General features: G+C 34.2%; 1 protein-coding gene across 7 annotated transcripts in view; it reads left to right on the top strand.

The window, feature by feature from the left end:
• PIEZO2 (piezo type mechanosensitive ion channel component 2) overlaps nucleotides 1–20,271 on the top strand; it is a 382,528-nt gene that overhangs the window by 173,633 nt on the left and 188,624 nt on the right. For all 7 annotated transcript variants that reach the window (XR_005649322.1, XM_039845973.1, XM_039845987.1 and 4 more), the window contains exon 4: nucleotides 18,430–18,472. Coding sequence is in view for 6 of the 7 variants with exons in the window: in XM_039845973.1 (XP_039701907.1) it covers nucleotides 18,430–18,472 (43 nt within the window). In the remaining variant the exon portion in view is untranslated. The remainder of the gene's footprint in view (nucleotides 1–18,429; nucleotides 18,473–20,271) is intronic.

Genomic DNA, 20,271 nt, shown 5'->3' with positions numbered 1-20,271 from the left:
TGCACTGGAAAATTTGTAACAACCGTGTATTCAAGGAAAACCACATGGTTTGTGGTGTTTCTGATTTCCATGGGGTAAATACCCTGATTATGGGTGATTCCAAGCTATAGACATAGTGTTGTTGACCGAGGAGTTGTTAGGTAAGAGTTCCAGAGCAGGAGCCAGCTGCCTCCAGCAACCTGTTTCCCAGGCTGTGGTTAGCCAAATATGACCCTGAAGGCCAAATGCTGATGTTCTCCATCCTTACTCAGGCTGACATTAGAAGATACTCGTTTTCTGTTCCTTTCCCATTACAGGTCTCTACCCTGGAGTGTGAACTGAACCAGAGTGAGAAGTCTTAGGAGACATTTTTAATATCTGAAATGTAAATAATTATTTCTCTAAGTAGTGGCAGCCAGTTGAAAAGGGTGTGCTAATTAGAACAAATGAATGACACTATAAGAGTCAAACCTCAGATTTTTTTGAACAAGGCTCAAAAAAAAAAAACACTTAAAAATATAAAATTTTCACTTTTTGTGGAACTCCTTTAACTTTTATCTCCCTAATGTATTCTCTTTATCTTCTTCATAGTATGTATATGAGTGTATATGTGTATGTGTATACCCTGATTATTTTTATTACTTCTCCCCCAGTAAACTATATAAAACTATATTTACACTGCCTAGCATATATAAAGGCTTAATAAATATTGATTGAATAAATATCTTACTTTACCTGTTTTCATGGATGTTAATAAACTGAGTTCTTTTATTTCCAGAATATTAACTCAAAGATAATATCCGACATTTCAGAGCAAAGATAATTAAAACTATCACAGAATTAATTATTTAGACATATGTGGTGTGCTTAGAAATAATGTAAGCTTAAAATCAAAATTTTAAAATGTGTCACCCCTAGTCAAGATGGCAGACTAGAAAGACCTAGGCTCACGTTCTCCAACAGATACACCAAAGCTACAACTACTATAGAGCAACTGCTTCTGAGAATGACCTAAAGACTGTCAGAACAGGTTCTTTCCAACTGAAAATATAAAGAAAAAGCAACATCAAGACATGTAGGAGGGGCAGAGACATGGCTGGTCAGGACGCATATGCTCAGTGTAGTATCCACAAGGGTGAGGAATATCATAGCACCCCACTGAGGAGCAAGGGGTCTGAGACCTATGTCAAACTTCCCAGCGCAGGAGACCTGCATCAGGAAGAGGAGCCCTCATAACATTTGGCTTCTGTTCAGGAGCACTCTGCTCTTAAAGGGCTTGTACTCAAACTCACTCATTCTGAGTCCCAGCGTGGAGGCAGCAGTTTGAAAAATGTCTGGGCCATATGTGAAGCAGATATACTGATTAATTTGGGGCAGGGACATGTGTTGGAGGGACAGGGATCTGATGGAACTTTCTTCAGAAATGGAGGCACTGGCAAACGCCAGTTCTGACACTCCGCATTAACCTTCTAATAGTTTGTTCCACCCTCGCATTCCCCTGAGGATGCGCCCAGTTTAACATGCCTATTCCAATTAGCAGGCACTGAATCTACTCCAAGGCAGTGTTTCATCCCCCAGTACTTGATGGGTGGCCTTGGATGGCCCCTGAGTCCCTCCAAATTGGTGTCCCACTCTGGAGGGGCCAGGACCCCCACACCAGCATACCCACAACAGTGGAGTCTGAGCCTTATAGACAACCACACCAGAGGTCTACACTGCACACAAGCACACCATTAGCAGTAATGACCAGGTCTCACAGGCAGTTGGGATGAAGGCCAGGCCCGTGCAACAGTGCACTCACAGCAGTCATGGCACAACCACAACAGGAGGGCACAGGTAGCTAACACACAGTTCACCACTGGACCATCTGGTTTTGGTTTTTGGGGGGATTACACCACTGGCCCCATTGGATATCTTCTACATAAGGCTACTCTTTCAATACCTGAAGGCATAACTGATCTAGCTAGTACATAGAAACGGACACAGAGACTTAGCAAAATGAGGAAGTAAAGAAACATGTTCCAAATAATAAAACAAGAAAATATCTAGAAAAAAAGGCTAAATGATATGGAGATAAGCAATTTATCAGATAAAGAGTTCAAGGTAATTATCATAAAGATGCTCACTGAATTCAGAAGTATGGTGAACATAAAGAGAACTTCAACATAGAATTAGAAATATAAAAACGATTCAATCAGAATAGAAGAATACAATAACTGAAATTAAAAATACACTAAAGGGAATCACTAGCAGATTAGATGATACAGAAGAATCGATCAGCGATGTGGAAGAAAGGGTAATGGAAATGACCTAATTGGAACAACAAAAAGGAAAAAATATTTTAAAAACTGAGGAGAATATAAGGAATCCCTGGGACAATAAGAAACATACTAATATTAATATTAAAGAGAATGGGACAGAAGGCCAATTCCAAGAAATAATAGCTGAAAATTTCCCTAACCTGGTGAAGGAAACAAATATCCAACACCAAGAATCACAGAAAATCCCAAACAAGATGAACAAAAAGAGACACACACAAAGATACATTGTGGTTAAATTGTCAAAAGTTAGCTACAAAATGAGAATCTTAAAATCAGCAACAAACAAACAAACAAACAAAAACTAGTTATGTACAAGGGAACCCCCATAAGACTATAAGCTGATTTTTCAGCAGAAGCATTGCAGGCCAGAAGAATGTGGCACAGTATATTCAAAGTGATGAAAGACAAAACCTGCGACCAAGAATATTCTACCAACCAAGGTTATCATTTAGAACTAAAGGAGAGATCTTTTTCCAGACGAACAAGCTAAGTGAGTTCACCACCTCTAAACTGGCATTACAAGAAGTGTTAAAGGGAATTCTATAGGTGGAAAAGAAGATGCCAAAACTAGAAATATATATATGAAAGAAAAAAATCTTACTTGGTAAGATAAACATAGAGTGAAGGTAGGAGCTTAAGCACTTAAAGCTAGTACGATGGCTAAAGACAAAAGTAGTAAAATCGTGTATATCAACAATAATTAGTTAAGGGATACACACAAGTATATAAAAATGATGTCAAAAACATAAAATATGGGATGGAAATAAAAATATAATGCTATTGAAATGCATTCAAACCGAAATGACCATCAAATTTAAGCACACTGTTATATACATAGACTGTTATATATGAATCTCATGGTAATTATAGACCAAAAACCTATAATAGATACACAAGAAATAAAGAGAAATAAATCCAAATATAACACTAAAGAAACTCATCCAAATACAGGGGAAGAAGGCAAGAGAATAAGAAAGGAACAGAGAAGAACTGCAAAAACAACCAGAAAACAATTAACAAAATGGCAATAAGTACATACCTATCAAAGAGTATTTTAAGTGTTAATGAACTAAACTCCCTAAACGAAAGACAGAGGGTGGATGAATGGAATAAAAAAACAGAAAAACAAAAAAACAAGATTAATATATATGCTGCCTGAAAGAGACTCACTCAGATCTAAAGACCCACACGGACTGAAAGTAAAGTGATGGAAAAATATAATTATGCAAATGGACATGAAAATAACTCTGGAGTTGCAATACTTTAATACTTTAAAACAAAGACTGTAACATGAGATAAAGAGGGCTTTGAATAATGATAAAGGGATCACTCTATTAAGAGGATATAACACTTGTAAACATCTACATGACCAACCAAAATACATAAAGCAAATACTAACTAACATAAGGAGAGAGACTGACCATATCAGTAATATTAGGAGACTTTAGCACCCCACTTTTATTAATGGGTCAATCATCCTGACTGAAAATCAACAAGGAAACATTAGCCTTAAATGACTCATTAGATCATATGAACTTATTAGATATATGCAGAATATTCCATTCCAAAACAGCAGAATATACATTATTTTCAACTGCACATGAAATATTCTCTATAACACATGTTTGGCTTCAAAACAAGTCTCAGTAACTTTAAGAAGATTGAAATCATATCAAGCATTTTTTCTGATCACAGCGTTATGAAACGAGCAATCAGCTCCAATAAGAATACTGAAAAAACACAAACACATGGAAGCTAAATAACATGCTACTAAACAATCAATGAGTCAGTGAAGAAATCAAGGAGGAAATAAAAAATTACATCAGAACAAATGAAAATGGAAACAGTATTTCAAAATCTATGGGATATAGCAAAGCAGTTCTAAGAAGGAAGTTTATAACAATATAGGACTACCTCAAGAAACAAGAAAAATCTCAAATAAACAATCTAACTTTTCACCTAAAGGAAAGAAAAAAAAGAAAAACAAGCAAAGTCAAAAGTTACTAGAGGGAAGAAAATAATAAAGATCAGAGCAGAAGTAAATGAAATAGAATGGAAAAAATAATAGAAAAGATCAATGAAACTAAGAGCTAGTACTTCGAAAAGATAAACAAATTGATAAGCTTTTAACTAGACTCATCAACAAAGAAGAAGCAGGGCCCAAAGAAATAAAATCAGAAATAAAAGAAAAGTGACAACTAACACCATAGAAATACAAAGGATTATAAGAGAATACTACAAACAGTTATACACTGACAAATTGGACATCCAGAAGAAATGGATAAATTCCTAAAACATACAATCTTCCAAGACTGAATCAGGAAGAAACAGAAAATCTGAACAAAATAACTACTAGTAATAAAATTGAATCAGTAATCAAAAAAACTTCCAACAAAAAGTTCAGGACCAGATGGCTTTACAGGCTAATTTTACTGAACATTTAAAGAAGAATCAATACCTGCTCTCAAACTATTCTACAAAATTTGAAAAAGAAAGAACACTTTCAAACTCATTGTATGATGCCAGCATTACCCTGATACAAAAACCAGAGACATTACAACAAAGGAAAATTACAAGCTGCTCTCGCTGATTAACATAGATGCAAAAATTCTCAACAAAATATTAGCAAACCAAATTCTACAATACATGTAAAGGATCATACATCACAATCAAGTGGGATTTATTCCAAGGATGTGAAAATGGTTCATTTGCAAATCAATCAATGTGATACACCACAGCAATAAAACAAAGGATAAAAATCACATGATCATCTCAATAAATGTAGAAAAAGCATTTAACAAACTTCGACATCATTTATAATAAAAATTCTTAACAAAGTGGGTATAGAGGAATCATCCTTCAATAAACTAAAGGCCATATGTGACAAACCCACAATAACGTTATATTCAATGGTAATAAGCTGGAAACTTTTTCTCTAATAACAGGAACAAAACAGGGATATCCACTCTCACCACTTTTATTCAACACATTAGAAATTCTAGCGCAGCAGTCAGACAAGGAAAAGAAATAAAAGGCATTCAAATGAGAAAGGAAGAAGTAAAACTGCCACTATTCGTAGATGACATGAAACTAGATTTATAAAATCCTAAAGAGTTCACCAAAAAACTCTTAGAACTATTAAATGAATTCAGTAATGTTGATGAATACAAAATTTATATACGAAAATTGCTTATGTTTCGATAGGCTGATAACATGCTATCAGAAAGAGAAATTAAGAAAATCATTTCATTTATAACTGCAAGAATAAAATACCTAGGAATAAATTTAACCAAAGAGGTGAAAGTCCTATGCTCTGAAATCTATAAGACATCAATGAAAGTATTTGAAGACAACACAAATAAATGAAAATATATACCATGCTTATGACTGGAAGAATTAATATTGTTAAAATACCATACTACGCAAAGCAATCTACAGATTCAATGCAATCCCTATCAAAATACTATTGACATTTTCACAGAACTAGAACAAATAATATTAAAATTTATATAGAACCACAAAAGGCCCTGAATAGTCAAAGCAATCTTGAAAAAGAAGAACAAAAATTTGGAAGCATCACACTCTCTGATTTCAAATTATACTACAAATCTGTATTAATCAAAACAGTGTAGTACTGACCAAATAAATGACATAGATAAATGAAACAGAGAGCTCAGATATAAACCCATTCATTTATGGTCTATTAATCTATAACAAAGGAGGCAAGATATACAATGTGGAAAAGACAATTCTCTTCAATAAGTGGTGTTGGGAAAACTGTACAGCTATGTGCAAAAAAAAAAAAAAAAAAAAAAAAAAAGAAACCGGGCCACTTTCTTATACCATAAACAAAAATACACTCAAAATGGATTAAATACTTATTTCTAAGACCAGAAACCATAAAATTCTTAGAAGAAAACATAGGCAGTAAACTTTTTGACATTGGTCTAAGAAATATTTTTTTGGATATGTCTCCTTAGACAAGGACACCAAAAGTGAAAATAAACAAATTGAATTACATTAAACTAAAAGCTTCTGCACAGTGAAAGAAACCATTAACAAACAAAATGACAACCCATTGTATGGGAACTATCATTTGTAAATGATAGATCCAATAGAGGTTAGTATCCAAAATAGATAAAGAACTGATACAATTCAACATCAAATAAACAACAACAACAAATAAACAATTCAATTTAAAAAATGGACAGAGGACCTAAATAGATATTTTTCCAAAGAAGACATACAAGTGACAAACAGCCACATGAAAAAATGCTCAACATCGCTAATTATCAGGGAAATGTAAATCAAAACCACAGTGTGATATTACTTCACGCTTATCAGATGGGCTTTTATCAAAAAGGCAAGAAATAACAAGTATTAGAGAGGATGTGGAGAAAAGGGAACCCTCGTGCATTGTTGATGGGATTGCGAATTGGTACAGCCACTATGGAAAACAGTACATAGGTTTCTCAAAAAACTAAAACTAGAACTATCACATGACTCAGCAATTACACTTCTGGATAACTATCTGAAGAAAACAAAAACACTATTTCAAAAAGATATATGCACCCCTGTGTTCATTGTGGCATTATTCACAATAGCCAAGATATGGAAGCAACAAGTGTCCATCAGTGGATGAGTGGATAAAGAAGATCTGGTATATTTATACAATGAAATATAACTCAGTCATTAAAAAAATAAAATCTTGCCATTTGCAGCAACATGGATGGACCTAGAGGGTATTATGCTAAACAAAATAAGTCAGACAGAGAAGGACAAATAATGTATAATTTCACTCATATGTGGAATCTAAAACAAAACAAACAAATAAACAAAACAAATAAATAAACAAAACAAGACAGAAATAGACTTATAGACACAAACTGATGGTTGCCAGAGGAAAAAGGGTAGGGATAGGGGAGAAAAAGGTGAAGGAGGTTAGGCGGTATAAACTTCCACTTATAAAATAAATAGTTCATGGGGCTATAATGTGCAGCATAGGGATTATAGTCAATAAAATTGTAATAATTTTGTATGGCAACAGATGGTTACTAGATTTATCACAGGGATCACTTTGTAATATATATAAATGCTGAATAACTATGTTGTACACCCAAAACTCATATAATATTGTATATAAACTGTTATTTAAAAAAAAGAAATATATAAGTGTCAAAAAGTTTTAAATGTTTGACAGTAAGATGAGATTTTTCTATATACATTTAATATTTTATATCATAGTATTTATATTTATCACTTGTATTAAAATGAAAACAACAAATCATCTGGCCCTCCATGTAATAATGTTTTAGCTTTTAGTCTGAACTTTATATTTGACACATGTTCAGAGAATACAAGAACTTAGCTGCTATTGCAAGTTTAAACTAAATATGCTTCATGAGTTTTTCTTTTTCATAAAATTTCCAGCTATCAAAATGTCCAGCAGTATTTTTTTAATTTAATTTTTACAAGTGAACATCACTATTTGGCACATACTTCTGGCAATGGGGAGTTTTCGGTCAGTGTAAAGAAAGCCACAAACCATATGAAGGAACTGTAATGCCATATAAGATTCCCAAAGGAACATAAAAGTGAAAATTTTCATCCTACAAAACTAAGCATCCTTCACTGAATATTTGCCCACGTTCTAGAAATACTGACAAATAAGAAAACCAAAGTAATTCAGTTTTCTTCCTTCTCTCAAAAGAATATGTACATTTTTTGTTGGAGAAAATGCAGTTGACCATTGAACAACACGGATTTGAACTGCATAAGTCGATTTATATGCGGATTTTTTTCTATAGATACCTGTAGATTTTTCAGTCCATGGTTGGAAGTCTGCAGATGTGGAGGGCTGAATGTATGCATTCTACGCCATTTTACATATGGGATTTGAACATTTGCAGTGGGTCTTGCAACCAGTTCTGCTTGAATACCCAGGGACAACTTAAGGTTTGGGGGAGTCAAAAGTTAAATGTGGATTTTCAACTACACAGGGGTCAACATCCCTAACTCCTGAGTTGTTCAAGAGTCAATTGTGCAGTTGGTTTTTAAGACATCTCGCTAATCAGCTTTGCATTTCATCATTTCAGCACTACTTTTCTGTTGCGGTGTACACCTGGGACTGGCAGCCTAGGAACTCTACTCTTTCGGCTTCTGCAGAAATGACAGGATCCTTTACATACAATTCATTCTCATGTGTATTTTTAAGGGACAACCTCATAAACATCAATCTAAATACTTTTATAAATTTAGTAAGCTTTTTATGAAGGCCTTAAGTTTAAATGAATGAAATTGTTTATGGGTTTAACTTAAATATACATTCTATACCTTTCCCATGAGATAATTTTCGGAGAATTTCGGCAAACACACACTAAAAAAAAAGTATGTCGTACAACATGGATTAACTGAAACAAACCACCAAACATAACAATGTGTCAAATTAAAAAAGGGAAATGATGCTAAAGCCTATTTCTCCACATTTTTATGCACGCCTTTGTTGAGTGAGTGTGTGTGTGTGTGTGTGTTGAGACAAGGCATGGAGAGAGGAAATTGGGCTGTGGTTATTCTACACATTTCTCAGGCTCCTGAGTATTGCCTACATTGCAACTTTGTTCATTATTTAAAACGTTGCAAGCCTTATGTTAATAGCGACTACCAGTTATCTACCTTGTACTTTGTGCCAAAAACTGCGCAGATGCTTTGAATACATGTTCTCATTATATTTGTATGGAGGCACTGTCAATCCTAATTTTAGAGATGCCTTAACTTTGCAGACCTAAAGTGAGGATCCCAATGTCATAGCTGACCATGTCAAGTAGTAGAGTAGGGATTCAAGGCCAAAGTTATTTTGCTGAAAGAGCTTAGTTACTGCTTTCTGCCTTGCTGAAATTTCAGGTACTTTATTTTTGGTTTTCATAGAAAAACTAACACTCTGAAGTAGAGGGAAATTAGCATCATTGATGCCATCTACTCAGATATATGAAATAGCAAGCTAGTTTAAGAAAGAATAAAAGCTGTGTAACAGTGACCTTGAAATGTAAAATTTTATATAAAATGTATATTTTATATTTGTAAATTTTATATTTTAAACTTATAAAATAAAATGTAAAAATTTTATTTGAAAAACAAGTACACATGAATTAATATTGACCTATGAAGCTATTGTAACACATAAGGATCAACACAGCCAGTCCTCTGATGCCTTGATTAGGGACATTCTCTAATTTGGTCTCCTGCTAAAACTTAGGTTTTTCTTCTGATGGACTGTTCATAAATTTTCAGAACATTGTGTTCCACCTTTATTCCCAAAGCTAAACACCATCAGAGGTTGTTCACGACTATGATTAACAGTTAGCACTTTTTAGTGATTTTCTTATTAAGTGATCTTCTTATAGATCTTTATCTCATTAAATTTTTATCTCAAACTCTATCATGAAGTTCATATAAGAATGAATGGGGTGAAATCTTATGCATGCATCTTAGAATTTCAAGTAAACTAAAGACTAATGAATTATAGAAGTATAGTATTTTAAAAGTCTGAAGTCAAGTTTAAGCAGTTTTCTGGGCATATTACTAAATACTTATGAGACTGTGCAGGAAACTTTCATTTACTTGGCTTTGAAACAATTCAAATTACAGTTACTGGAAATGCCTTCTATACTCAACATTTGAGAGAAAGAGAAAATAAATTAACAAATGGATATCAGAGGTTTGTTTTTTAAAGTAGATTTCAGACTGAATCAAAGGCAGCCCAGCATTCCACACTTCTACAATAAAGATTTATTCTTCATAATGAGGAACATGGCAGTATCATTAAGTATCTTCTACATTGTCTAAAACAGATGGCTTTATTTGTACACTTCTGGTGTTCTTTATAACATAATTTCTTCAAAAGAGTAATCTACATATATATTGCGTAGTAACTGAATTTATCCAAATAGGCAACCAATCAGGATGCTTTTTCATGTACCCATTGCTTACATTCCTCATGTTCCTGCCCTCTTTCAGGAGTGCTACAGAGACTGCCTGTACTCTCTGCCCATCCCCTGCTGCAAATATGGTCCCACGCATTCTCCCTTGCCTGTTTCCTCTGGTCTCAGGATCCTCTGCCTGCTCAGTCTTCTCCTCTCTTAGCGACTAGGGAATCTTGCAATAGCCTTCCTCTCTGTGTCTTCAAATTCTGTTCACCCCCAGCTTCCTTCTCTTTAGTTTATTAAGACTACCATAATCTTAACCTAAAGGATCCACACCACCCTTTGGCCTGGACTTTTCTTCCAGTTCTCGCTCTCAACTTCCACTTCTCTTCTCATCTGTCCCCATCTCCATATGTTCTGGCTTGTAAAAAGATAAGTCTTCCCTCACTATCCCCATTTCCTGACTTTCAAGCCCTAACTATTCCTATAACTTTTCACTGATGAGGACTCTGTGTCCCAAAAGACATTGGGGTATGGAGGTTGGTTCCCTTCTTTTCTTCCATCACTCTACAAACACACACACACACACACACACACACACACATTCATATACAGACACAAATAAACAGATAACAAATATACACATATACATAGGCAAATATAAATAGACACACACCAACATGCATACACAAAAACAAATACACAACACAAATATACACATGCATAGTCAAATGTAAATACATACTCACACACAAACTTTTATTGTCAATTGTTTCTGAGATTTGGACTGGATATGGAAAGGTATTGAAGGCAAGGCTGTCAAAGGAAGGTAGGGTGATAATGGTGATAATAATGGGAATGAAAGTCTGGCTTCTTCAGAAAGAGGTATCTATGCAGAAAAGACACAAATGGACACTTTCTGTTTTGTATGGACCATGTGTTTCTGGACTAGGGGGAATACAGTGGGGAAAAAAGTGAAACATACTTTTATTTGGGTTAAGGCTGGCTGGTTTGTTTGGTTTCCATGGGAGACATATGCATAGAACAATACAAGTTGAGTTTTACAATTCAGTTCAATTAATTTACTTCTGAAAGTTCTGAGATTCTTGAAAAGATTCTGTGTGTGTATGTGTTTTTCTCTTCCAGTGTGTCCATAGCTATTTGAGTGTGAAGTCAATAGAAAAAAGAATAACAGACTGCCTATCAGACCTAATCTTAAACCAGAAATTTTATAGTCAATAATTATCCTTAAAAATCCATTATTTGATAAGGAAATTAATGTTTAGGATTCACATTTTATTTTAGAGTAATTTTAAAGTAATTTTAAAAAAGAAAACCTTTTAAGATATTGTAGCATCTTCCATTTGTAGAAAAAAGTTTTGCATATTGTGTATAGGCTTTTCCTAGTCTCTACAAAGAGTTAATAGTGGTAAGTTTTTTCAGACTGACCCTAGTCAACTGAGATGATATTAGAAAACAAGCATTATGCTCATTCAAGATCTCTTGGAGTTGAGATATTTGGATATTAAAGAATGTATGAGGATCAAAAAAATAAATGTCATATTTGTTCTCACCTATTGGCACAGCAAACATGCAATTCATAAAATGAAAAGCTAAAATGTTAGAAGTGTTCAACATATTGTATGTATAATAGCAAAAGTGTAGCTATGATTTAGATATTAATTAATGACTTTCATTTTGTTAAATTGTGGAGCACTGTATGGGCATTAAAAATGATTACATTCTTATATTTATTGACATGGTAAGAGTTACATTATACAGTTAAAAAATACAGTGATTAATGTCAGTATCAAAATAGGATGACCCCTATTTTATAGGTGCAAGTATGGTTACAAGAGTCTTAGCGTGTTTGGGGGTTATACAAAAATAAAAAATTATAGATATTTTAGTGCTTTGTAATGACCTATATTATTTCACGAATGAGGAAAAATAAAATGATCACCCTTAGATGATGGAAAGTTAAGACATATGAAAAGAACTGACAAAGGATAAGTGGAATGAAAACCATTGTATGTAACTTAAGGGGTATCATCTCTGATCATCTAGATACTAATGATCAGAGCAGGGGATAATGGACATTACAAAGCAAGAGTATTAAGTAGAGGTGAAAAATGACATTTTAAAAAATATATAGGTCATTTAATTTGAAACTTATTAATTAAAGGATGGTAAAGAATTTTCTTCCTTACCTCTATCTTTTACAGTTACTTATAACCTGTTAAAATCAAAACTCATGTGGGAATTAGGACTCAGAAAAATTTGCAGACCTCACCATTTAACCCCAAATGCTGAAACTGCTCATTAGCTAGGGAAATTGCATCGCTTGGGTACATATCATCTATTACAGCAGCCATTTCTAGGATTTAAAAGATTTCAACTATAACTCAACATAAGAGCATCTTAATATTTGCAAAGTAAAACTGGTCAATCTTTCTTTTAGAATTTCACATTATACTCAGTATTCAATACATGGTACAATTGCCACTTTTTGATTAGATATGAAAATCTTTTCCTTTCAAGAGTTAAAAGTAATTTAAATGAAGCTTCCACTAGAAAGCTTATAACTGGTATAATTCCTGATACTTGAGTATTTCATCAATTTCTGTGCCAGGTCGTATGTTCAACTGCTTGGCAGCCCCTACAATATATGAAAACACTTTCCTTTTTATAGGACTATGCTGGCAAAAATCTACCACTTCCATGAATTATTAATCCTTTTCTGCTAATTATTTTGAAAAAAAGAAAAAGCAGAGGTGCAGATTCAAATTCAAGTGGCTTTCAATGTCTGAGACATACTCAGTGTAAAACTGCTCACAATTAGAAGAAAAGGTATGCCTCATTTGACCACCAATTATCACTGCAAACCTACAGAAAAAATCAAATTACTTTCTTTTTATGTATTAGAAGTTGAGCAACAAGTTGAGTGAAAGAATGATTGATGAAAGTAATCAATGAGGAAACATGATAATAAAGTGAGCAACCAATTTACAACATAAAGATAGAAAATTTGGCGTTTTCAATAACATTTATGGAAATATAAAATTACAAACTGAAAGGGACCTTTCAAAAACCCCTCAATGTTACATTAAAGAAAGAGAAAGACCCAAGAGGGACGTGTTGAAGGAAATACAGATGACCAGAGGCAGAGCTGTTAGAACTCAGATGTCTGGTTTCAAGTAACAGGCAAAGCTCTGTGGTTTTAAACCACTACTACAGAAAAGTTAGAGGAAATAAAAAATAACCAGCCCTGTTTCATCATCTGCAGGTTACATATTGGTGCATGGCCTTCTGTCTACTTCTATTTGTATATATTGAACTCCTGCTGGACATATTGAGTGTGAAACAAAACTAACATAGGAAGACTCATAGGTCCTAGGTGAAAAGTGATGTGTGACAAGGGGTTTGATGACAGATAACGTCTACTATAGGCACTCCCATGCTTCTAAAACTAATAATCAGACACATAAAACTTTGTGGAATTAAAAAAATATTTTTGAATTCCATATTACAGCAAAATTAAGGCAAGATTAAGAAACAAATTACAGGAAGGAGAATAAGAAAAGAAAAATGAAGAAGGAAGGAAATACAAAAATGCAACATCCAGCATATGACAAAGCAATGAATAAAGAAGTTAAGAATATTAGTTCTGAAGTCCTAAATCTCTCTATCCCTCAGTTTTCTCACCTGAAAAGGAGAATGATAATAGTACTGACTTCATGGAGTATTTGGGAGAATTAAATTAGGATATATATATATATATACACATGTTAAAATAATATGAAACGTAAGCTGTTCTTATTACTATATTAATTTTGGGGAGAATATTCACGCTCTTGATTTAAAATGTGATTAAAATATCTATAATTTATTTAAATTGTATATGTCCCCAACTAAAATTTGGGTGCCCAAGGCATTGTTAAAACCTCATTTTTAGACAGTCAGTTATACAAAAAGTCTACGTCTGTGACTCGAGAAAAACAACAACAAAAATCTTTATTTATTTATTTATTTATTTATTTATTTCAATTCACCACGCCTCAGAAGAAAAACTTAATTTTTATTGTTCATATTCAGTGTTCTTTGAGATACAAATGTCATGCTTAAAACTAGATGTAATACTAGAGTGAATTTAGACTTAATACTAGAGTAAACAATGCAAATTGTTTTCCCTCTCATATAACTGGGGTGGCAGGAAAGGAGAGGACATCAAGAGCTCTGGGACAGACAAGGATGCCATAGGAGACCCCTCTCCTCTCTCTCTGCTCACAGATCCCTATCCTTCCTCTTACCCAGGCTTTCTCCATGTGGCAGGAACATGGCCACATTGTGAACATCATTAGGCCTGCCCTCACATGATCCTGGTTCTTTGACAGGTGAGCAGAGAGAGGTTTCTGCCTGTTAGGTAAAATCAGCCAGGAAAGGTTCCATTTTGGCTTGACCTAGCCCATCATGTGCCCATCCTAATAACCTATGGCCAGGGAAGTAGGGTGCTGTGAGGACTGCCCAGACCTCCTTGACCCTGTGACCAGGGAAGGAGAGGTAATTTGACTGGGAGTCCCCACAGAAGCAACTCATGGGCATGGAGAAAGTAGTTCCCAAAGAAAAGAATTTTCCATAACCTCTTTCTGTGTTGGAAAGAAGAGAACATGGAACCGACAGAAGCTAATAGGTAGATGGGGTACAAGTGGGAGGGAGAATGGGAGAGGGAGAGTGAGAACAGAGAAATGGAGGTTTGTTCATTTTGTAAAGGAGTGAATGTGGATGACCTGAGGAAGAACTCCCTACACTTCAGTGTGGTGGTTTCCCTTGGAATCACGGGAGTATCAGTGCCAAAAGGTATGACAGGGTAGTTTGTCACCTCGGATGCACAGGGATTATATACTGAACCTTGCTCTTCAGACTGATGACATTTAGTCCAGAGTTTGTTTCCAGCCTCTGGTCTTTTTGATCCTCCACAAAGATTTCTATTCTGTTGTAATATCCATGCTGTAAAGGGCAATTTTAAAAATGAAGAATCATAATCATTATTTCTAATTATTTCATCTGAGTGCAAAGGAAAAATCTTTCTTATGCATTGTATCTATCTCTGTATGCTATATATTTTCCTTTTTGTTGTTGCTGTTGTTTGCTTTTTCGTGAAGAATGTATTAGACTTCTCCATACTATAAATCTCATTTAAAAAGTGTTGGATCAAGGAAGTCTGCCAGCTCCTTTTGTTTTTTCTACTTTTCTCTCCGTGTTGGACTGCTCTGGCAAAGGAGAATAATATTACCTTACCATGTAAAACATGGTTAATAGCTTTAAAATAATTCCTAGCAGCTGAATAATGGGCTGCCAAAAATATTCTTGGTGCCAAAGGATCTGGATATGTCTGTTCCATTTATTGTGTGTTTCTCCTTTCATCATAGCTAAGTGCTCACAAAAGACATGAAAACCCAAGCCTCTAGGGTATGTGGTGTTTGAGGGCAGAAACCATATTTTAATATGTTCAATCCTACACCTAACATATTGCGATGGTTAGTAGAGTATCAACAGCAAACAATGATGGACCCCTTTGGTACTTAAGATGCTCAAATTATTAATTAAATTTATTTCTAGTGACTAGAAGGAAGCAATTGTTTCATCATCTATGTTGTGCTTATTTGAGTGGCTTAATAATGTTTATTCTAAGGAGTTTCTGGAAGTCTTGCACCAAACACTTTTAATATGTTCTGCCTGTTTGAGTAAGTTTATTTTTCTTAGAAATAAGAATATGGAATCTATTTCTTAATTAAAGCTCCATGTTCTAAAAGCCTGATACTGCAGTATAGCAGAGTCATTTATTTTTATATTACCCTGATAATAAATTGAGTCTATTAAAAAGAGATTTTCTTAAAAATTTGTGGAAAAAATGAATTTAGGAATATACTGAAAAGTTTGAGAAAAATTCATATGTAAAAAAATTTAAAAGGTGCTTTGTTTCTCATTGGAAGCAAAGGAAGTCAAGAAAAGTAGCATCTAAACCTACTCCCCACCCATCTCCACCCCCACCCCACCTTTTCCTGGACCCTTCCCACTTGGTCTGTGCTTAGACTGTCTGGTTCTTGCTTGGCAGGAGACTCCTAATCTCTCCTGCTTCTTAGTTTGGGCCAGACAGTTGCCAGCTGTCCTGGAATACAATGCTGTTTCTGACTCCAGTTGTGTATTCTTTGCCAATGTCTTAATTGCTAGAATCTTAGAAGCAGGATAATTGTCTTCAAAGAATTTCTGAGATAGAGATTTTTAATTCTTTTACATGTGACTCACAGGACAGATGACATTCATATGGGCCAGGGGCCATGAGAAATTCCTGGGCTGGTTAACTAAAATTCCATATTTTTCACTCCTATTCAGCAAAGCATATTGGAATTCAGCTGAATAAGTGTGACTTTATACAAGGAGATAAGCCTGAATCTGTTTTAAATTTGTGTGTATATATAATTCATATCTGAAATTTAGTCTTTTGTTATTTACAAAAATATTTAACATGCTTTATTATAGCCAAGGAATATGAACTCTAACCCCATGGTGAAACACCATGTTTGTGCTCTTTTGGGACTGGTTAGTCTTCACAGAGGAAACTACTCCTTATATAATCTTCCACCTTTCCGGAAAGCCTGCCTGATATTTAAGAGACACTGAGTAGCCATCTGAAGGTAAAGCATGTGAGGTAGAGTTCTCAAGAAAGAAACATAAACACTATCCTAGTTTATCGTGACTTTAGGAAAAAAAGCAGAGTAGCTTTTTAGCTGTCTCTGGAGACCAGTGCTGAATCTACCACTTCCTGTTTGCAGAACTAAATTGTACAGAAAGGCAGTGATTATCTGCTATTATTATCAAACAACTAGTACAAAACACAACTTATAAATTTAGAGATATGTGAATGTTTACTTGAAATAGTTCTAAAATCAAAATATCTTTGCCACTGACTGAATGTCATGAAAATGCAAAACTATGACTTAAGCACAAACACTTAACTTTTGTAAATGCAGAATTTTTAATAAATTGGTCTTGATAAAAATTAGCACTTTTCTTTCTATCAATAATGAGAAAATTGTAGGGAAGAATTGTTTTTTGGAAAAAATGTAGAAAACCTTTTTTATATCTAGCTGAATTTTGTAGAGTTGACTCTTCAAATCATGTTGCTTGAAACAGCATTTTTGTGTTCAGGAGACTTCTGATTAAAATATTTAGCTTAAAAAATAAAATGTTTATCCCATGCTTCAACCTTAGTGAGATAAAAGCATGGTGTATAATGAGTTGGAAATTCAGAGTGTTGTTGGGAAGGAAAAAATTTAGCTCTACCTTTCTAGGTCCCTCTGGCTAGTCTAATGATCAAATTAACATAAGACAAATTAACAGGAGAAAAACAAATTTAATTTTATACATATGGGAATCCCAAAGATATAAGGATCCCAGATAATCATGCAATTGAGATTTATATATTACCCCGGGCTAAGTAGAAGTGGGTATGGGTTTGGGACTTCAAAGGGAAGGAAAAAAATTTGTGTGGTGATGAGAAGAGCCGCTGTTTGGTAAACAAATGTTTGTCATGCCATGCAGAGAAGTCTTTCTGATGTAAAAAGAAGTTGTCTTTGGTAATAGTTCTCTTCCTGGTACAAGCACCAATATTTAAATCCCTTTAGATGGTTAAGAAGAAGTAAAAAGAAAAACATCCAGAGTCCCCTGTTTCTTAAAAATAATCAGCCTAAAATTATCCTCATGATAAAGAGACATATTTTGGGATGGCAAATATTGCTTTCTTATAGTGTCATCTAGCTTTACATATGCTACACACAGGCAAAGGTTGAATTTTAGAGAGTACAACTTATAATAGGCAGTTTCATTATTTTTGACAGGAGAATTTTGCTCATATCACTCTGAACCAGACACATGTAGATGTTTAGAGAATGAATTTAGTGGTCTACTGCCTTACCACAAGAAAGTGGCATAGAGATTTGTCCCATTTCAGGGATATGTGCTTAACTCCCGATGTGGAATGTTCTCTAAAAGGCCATTTGGGGACTGGAGGTGAGGAGTGATGCATTTGAAGGAAAACAAAGTCTTCCACTTAAATATAAAACTGAATACCTAGCAAGGTGTGCAAAAAACAGAACAAAACTATCTGGATACGTGATGTGCACTAATTATGTTCCTTCCTTCTGCTACAGGTTCAACATGGGAAAAGACATTTCGGCAGATTGGCTTTGAAAGGTAAGTAGATTTAGCATGTTTCCACTTCTAGAGACTAATGTACTATTTTATGCTAAGTAATTTATTGATTGTAAATCAGTGGTATTGCTACCACTGCTTCGATAAGTGCATGCCCCTGGGTAAGTCATTATTTTGCCCCTTGAGACTCAGTTTTTTTATAAAGTAGAGCTTTACTTTATAAAATCCTTGCCTGCATACACAGTGGACATGAAGATTAAATAGAGCAATTTATTTGAAATGCTTCTTAAGCTGCGAAACCTGTGAAACGTAAAAGGTAAGTTGTATATTTAGAGATTTACAGGAATTAGAGTGTACTTTTTTCCTAGCTGATTGACTTAATATGAAATATTCAGTTTTACAGTTTTAATACAGAGAAATTTATATTAATACCTTTTCAATTATTAAAATTATTAGATCTTATTAGCTCTAAGGGAAAAACTGAGATCATGTCACTCTTAAGCATTTCTATACCAGCATGTCCTCGAAAGAAAAAAAAATGACTCATTATAACATCAGAAAATATAGAAGTAGAGTCAATAAAGTTACTAGACCACGTGTCCTTGGAACTGAATGGCAGCATATTAGACAGATCTCTCCCGGTGGTATTTAGCATCTTATATTAAACTTGCAATGTTGATATAGCTATTGAAAGAAAGCAATTTTAAATTTTTTACTCTAATGTAGGTTTTGACTAGTTCTTTTCATCGTATTGAAAGTGTTTTCATGTATCTCGATCTGACAGAATGCTTACAGCCTATAAATAAATAATAAAATACTTTAAAGTGCATTATTTCTCCAACAGTAAGAGAGACTAGATCATCACCAGACCAACTGTAATAGTATTTTTGTGCCATTTTTAAATTGATTCAAATATTTATTTATTTCTCTACATACACTTCCACTCAATCAACACCATCACTGTTGGGTCTCACAGTAAGTTCTCATAGTTAGTTTTTAAAGTTATTGCAGGGAGATTGGATTGGATGGGCAGATCCTAGAGGCCAACTTAAAACAAAGAATGGAAAACTATATGCAACTTTATTTCATATGAAATCTTTTCCCAAAACATTTTTCTCTTGATTTTTCTTTCATATTATGAGAAACATCAAGCATACACAAAAGGAGAGAGAAAAGCAAATCAAACATCAGATATCTTTTTCCCAGCTTCAGTAAGATTTTGTCATATTTGCTTTCCTTATTTTTTTTTGGCTGAAATATTTTTTTTAAAAATTTCAGACATTATGTCATTTTATCACTACATAAGTCAGTATACATCTCTGAAAAAAATGGGTGTTTTCTTTCAAAATCATAATGCCACTATTATAACCAAATACAAATAATATGTCCTTAGCATCTTTTATTACCCGATCAATTTTTAAATTTTCTGATAATCTAAAAAATATCATTTTACAGATATTGATTAGAATCAACATGCTACTAAAGCTCACACATTCCATTTTGATCTCTCAAGCCTCTTTATTTAGATGGTTTCCCCCAGTTCTCTCCCAACTTCTTTTGTTTTTCTTCATGTCATTGACTTCTGAAGAAACCAGGTCAGGTGTCTTGTAGAATGTCTCACATTCTGGATTTGTCCATTTGTGATATTGTTTTACTTATTAGTCTATCCTCCTATTTCATGTAAACTCAGATTATTCCTTTTTGTTATTGGAAACAACTTCGTGTTGACTTCTTTTCCTTTCAACACAGGCCTACTGGTCTTTTATAGTTTCCATGTTACTAGTACAACTAGATGAACCGAGCGCATCCAGTTTTACAGATCTGGAGTCAGCCATTCTTCA

The sequence above is a fragment of the Pteropus medius genome, unplaced genomic scaffold (assembly GCF_902729225.1).
Source record: "Pteropus medius unplaced genomic scaffold, Ma_sr-lr_union100, whole genome shotgun sequence".
NCBI classification, from domain to species: Eukaryota; Metazoa; Chordata; class Mammalia; order Chiroptera; family Pteropodidae; genus Pteropus; species Pteropus medius.
Note: the sequence above shows the minus strand (reverse complement) of the source record. Positions and strands in the feature narration are given on the sequence as shown.